At 38.0% G+C, this 4283-nt stretch overlaps 1 protein-coding gene across 1 annotated transcript; it reads right to left on the reverse strand.

Annotated features, from left to right (window-relative positions):
• Positions 1-860: 860 nt before the first annotated feature.
• Positions 861-1799, reverse strand: LOC140115455 (olfactory receptor 5V1-like). Its single transcript, XM_072132796.1, has one exon. It carries the CDS (start codon positions 1797-1799, stop codon positions 861-863), a length of 939 nt encoding a protein of 312 aa, XP_071988897.1.
• Between the last annotated feature and the right edge of the window lie 2484 nt (positions 1800-4283).

Consider the following 4283-nt stretch of genomic DNA (forward strand, 5'->3'; position numbering starts at 1 on the left):
TACAAAAATTAAAATCCTACAAATAGGACGCAAGAAAAAATTCAAAAAGTAGTAAACCAAAACACGAGACACGACTGACACCCAAATCGGAACTTTTTTGATTAACCCACACCCCATTATCCCAGTAATCTACATACTTCCCAAGGTTCATAAAGCCTTCATTAACCCACCGGGGAGACCTATTCAGTTTTATCTCATTCAGTCATATTATTGGAAAAAGTTCTAACCCCCTTTGATTTAAAAAAAATCCTCTTTTCTACTGGACACATCCGATTTTCTGACTTGTATCCGCTCATTAGGACCTTTACCCTCCTGGACCATACTAGTAACATGGGATGTCACCAGCCTATACACCTCTATTGAACATCAATAAGGTTTTGACAAAATAATCAAAATTCTGACCTGAACCAATGTGGCCTCCCCCATATGCAAATTTTTACATGGCGATATTTAAAGAGAAAATGTTCACACTGTACTTTATGCTACAAAAATAAATTATTTCACGTTGCAAACAAATCCAATGACATCACATTGACCCAAAATAACATCACAATGACACATTGTCACAATTGCCCATTGTGACATCACAATGACCCATGGTCACAATGGCCCAATATGTCATCACATTGATCCATTATCACAGTGGCCCATTATGACATTAAAATGACCCATTATCATAATAGCCCATTATGACATCAAATTGTCACAATGGTCAGTTATGACATCACAATTACCCATCATGAAATCACAATGACCCATTGTCACACTGGTCCATTATGACATCACAATGAGAGCTGATAAGAGAAATATACATAGTATCATAGTAAAGAAACACTGGTTTAGTAACTGATATCAGTCATTTACAAGTACATTCTCCAAAGCACTTTTTTAACAAGTTTTGCAAATGCTCCTTGAATGTCTTTGTTCCTTAAACAGTATATGATAGGGTTCAAGAGAGGTGTAATACAGGTGTAGAAAAGAGAAAGAAGCCATTCCTTATCAGCCAATAGGTTAGATTTTGGTCGCATATACATAAAGCTACCACTTCCATAATATAGCAGGACAACAATAAGGTGGGATATGCAAGTAGAAAATGGTTTGCTTCTGCCATGTCCTTTTGGAATTTTCAAGACTGAAATAAGAATATGAAGATAAGAGCCACATATTAACAAGAAACAACCAATCATTAAAAAACCACCCACAACAAAAATGGTAGCTTCATTAGGAAATGTGTCAATGCAGGACATCTTCAACAAAGGGGGAATATCACAGAAATAATGGTTAAGAACATTGGATCCACAAAAGGGCAATCTGAAAGTATTAGTGGTGTGAATAGCACCATAAATCCCCCCTATTACCCAAGTCCCAGTAACCATATGGAGGCAAACATCTCTACTCATAATGACTGAATATCTCAGTGGATTACATATAGCAACATATCGGTCATAAGCCATAGTGGCCAGTAATGAAGACTCAGTGGCTGCCAATGAGAGGAAGGCAAATAGCTGCACAATGCACGCTGGTAGGGAAATGGCTAAATGTTCAATTAATATATTTACAAGCATGTGTGGAAGTGTTGTAGAGGTATAGCAGATGTCTAAAAAGGAAAGATTTCTTAGAAAGTAGTACATTGGAGTCTGAAGATGATGGTCCGTTTTTGTGAGAATAATAATTATCACATTCCCTATTAGTGTAGAAAAGTATATGACCAGAAAAAACACAAATAAGAAGAACTTCCATTTCATACTGTCAGCAAAAGCACCAAGATAGAAAACGTTCATTTTTGTGAAATTGGCCATGTCGTAAAAACTTCAGAAAATCAATATGTGTAATTATTAATTGGCAAAGTTGCATGCAATTATTGATGTGCAAAATTAATTTTATAATCCATTTAGAAAATTGCACATTCTTTCGAGTCCCGTTGTGTATTGCCAGCACAGTAATATTTTTGTACAGTGTAATTTCACAAACTTATTGATGATACAGAAGATGCAAAACAAAAACTTTTTGTGTTATAAAAATAAATATTGGATCAATGGAATTAGTAACACAAGTGGTTATTGAAGTTATTGGTAAGAAAGTGTTTCTCTGGTGTTGACATTTGTATGGTAGTTCACTTTAAATAATCATAAGTATTAGGGCAGTTCTTATATATTGCTCACAAATTGCAGGTATGTGAATTAATGTGGCCCAGGAAACTGAGCGAAACCGAGCTTTCAAAACATATATATATCATTTAAATCTGAATAATAAATGCAGGAACATGATAATGGCAGTGTCCCGATTCCCAATGGTCTCAAATGAAAGGATTTTTCAACAGATGCAAGGGAAATCAGTAAAACCACAAAAGGCTTGAAGAATAACAAACAGTTGGGAAGATTTATTCATTGTTTAGAACAGAGCTTAGTTTAACTAGACAGATTTTATTCAAGTATCAAATGATAAAAGTGTGAACATGCTCCAAAAACTTCCCCCAGTGGCCCTGTCTCTTTAGGCCTACATAAAACTGGCAGTATTTTCAAGTTTTGTGTTTGTAGTCCTGCCCAGATGTAGGCAAAGATTAAAATGTTGTTCAGAATATTTTTATGGAAAACAGTAGAAATTTCAGCAATTGAAAAAGAAATGTAAAAATAAAAATAAAAAACACTTTATTGCTTCATTTAAAAACTCCTGGCAGGATTTTTGGTTATAGACTTCTAGGATTCGAAGCACATTGGGGCACTCTGTCGGGGCACTCCCTTTTCTAGGGGTCCGCACACCGCATTTCCATCGGGTTTCCCAACTATTTCCGATTTGCGCCACATTTTAACAGGGGTTTTTGGTGCAGGATCAGGTTTAAAATCATTCAATAAAAAGTGTTTTTTAATTTTTTTCAAGCATTACTGGAATTTGTACTTTTTTACTAACCCACACTTTTACTGACACATATTTTTTGTAATGTTTTTTACCTAGTTAGAATATATTTCCACTGGTCACATGAGAAAAATCCATGAGACAGCATCAAAAATTACGTATTCATTTTTATTATAAGTCATAGCTCATCAAGGTGATTGGCCAAAACTTTCAGAATACCCACTAATTGTAACAAAGGTGGTACACTACCAGTGGTATGTATTTCCTTTTTAACATTGCATCCCTAAGTAGGAATTGAAAGTTCGTTTTCTGTAAAATAAAACTGATAACTTGCTAACTTACACAATGAGCCATAACTCATATTCATTGCACAGGCATTTCCAAGATTTGCACCATTGAGTAATATTTGTTTTTTCAGGAGGTTATTTCGGCTCCAAATGGAAAGATCACACCAGGTGGTGATATGTATTGAAATGGAAGAGGAACAGGAGCGTCTCTCCCAGCGCTTCGGGAGAGACACTCCTGTTCCTCTTCCATTTAAATACATATCACCACCTGGTGTGATCTTTCCATTTGGCGCCGAAATAACCTCCTGAAAAAACAAATAGTACTCGATTATGCATGCATACGCCTACTGCTACGGAGACCAGGAAGGCTGCCAGACTCCTATTCATATTTCATTAAAATGTCTTTTTAACGTGTTGTACCGGACGTACAACCAAAAAAGGTGAGTGAACTAATCTTGCTTAAAAACTCACACCGAAAACAGATCTCACACATGTGGCGCCTGCATTGTCCTTCTTCTTTTTCCTGAACCCAAGATTTGCACCAGGGGCATGATGCTTTCAGGGCTGTGGGAGGGATCAACAGAATTAAGGGTAAATTGCTTGCACGCAGGGATCATAAACTGGGGTGTTCTCTGCAAATAAAGGCAATGTGAGGAGCACAACAGATTCAATGTCAGATAATAAGGAAGGCAGTTTAGGCATCAAATATGCTTGTTGCCCCACATAAGGTACAGACCGGCTAAAAACTATTGGAACGTCCACAAAACAAATCACTGCACTTTGAGAGTTACAAAGCGTAGTGGTCAGCCTGTAGCCATGTTTTTACCTCCTACTCAGCACACACTAGAGGGCAGCAGGGTACAGCACTGTGACTACTGCTGGCAGCACTGTAGCACTATAACTATTTAGTAGGAGAGATCCTATTGAGGGCTAGCACTGTGGCTAATAGGGGAGGAGGGTGGTCATTTGTGGGGGGCATAGGGGAGGGGGGCAGCACTGGCTACTGGAGGCAGTAGAGGTCCTACTGAGGGCTAGAACTGTGGTTAGAAGGGGCAGCATTGTGGTTACTGGGGGTAGCCTGGAGGAGGGGAGGGTCATTGTGGAGGGGCATGGGGGGAAGAGAGCAGACCTGACTACTAAGGG

Source organism: Engystomops pustulosus, chromosome 1 (assembly GCF_040894005.1).
Source record: "Engystomops pustulosus chromosome 1, aEngPut4.maternal, whole genome shotgun sequence".
In the NCBI taxonomy this organism is placed as follows: Eukaryota; Metazoa; Chordata; class Amphibia; order Anura; family Leptodactylidae; genus Engystomops; species Engystomops pustulosus.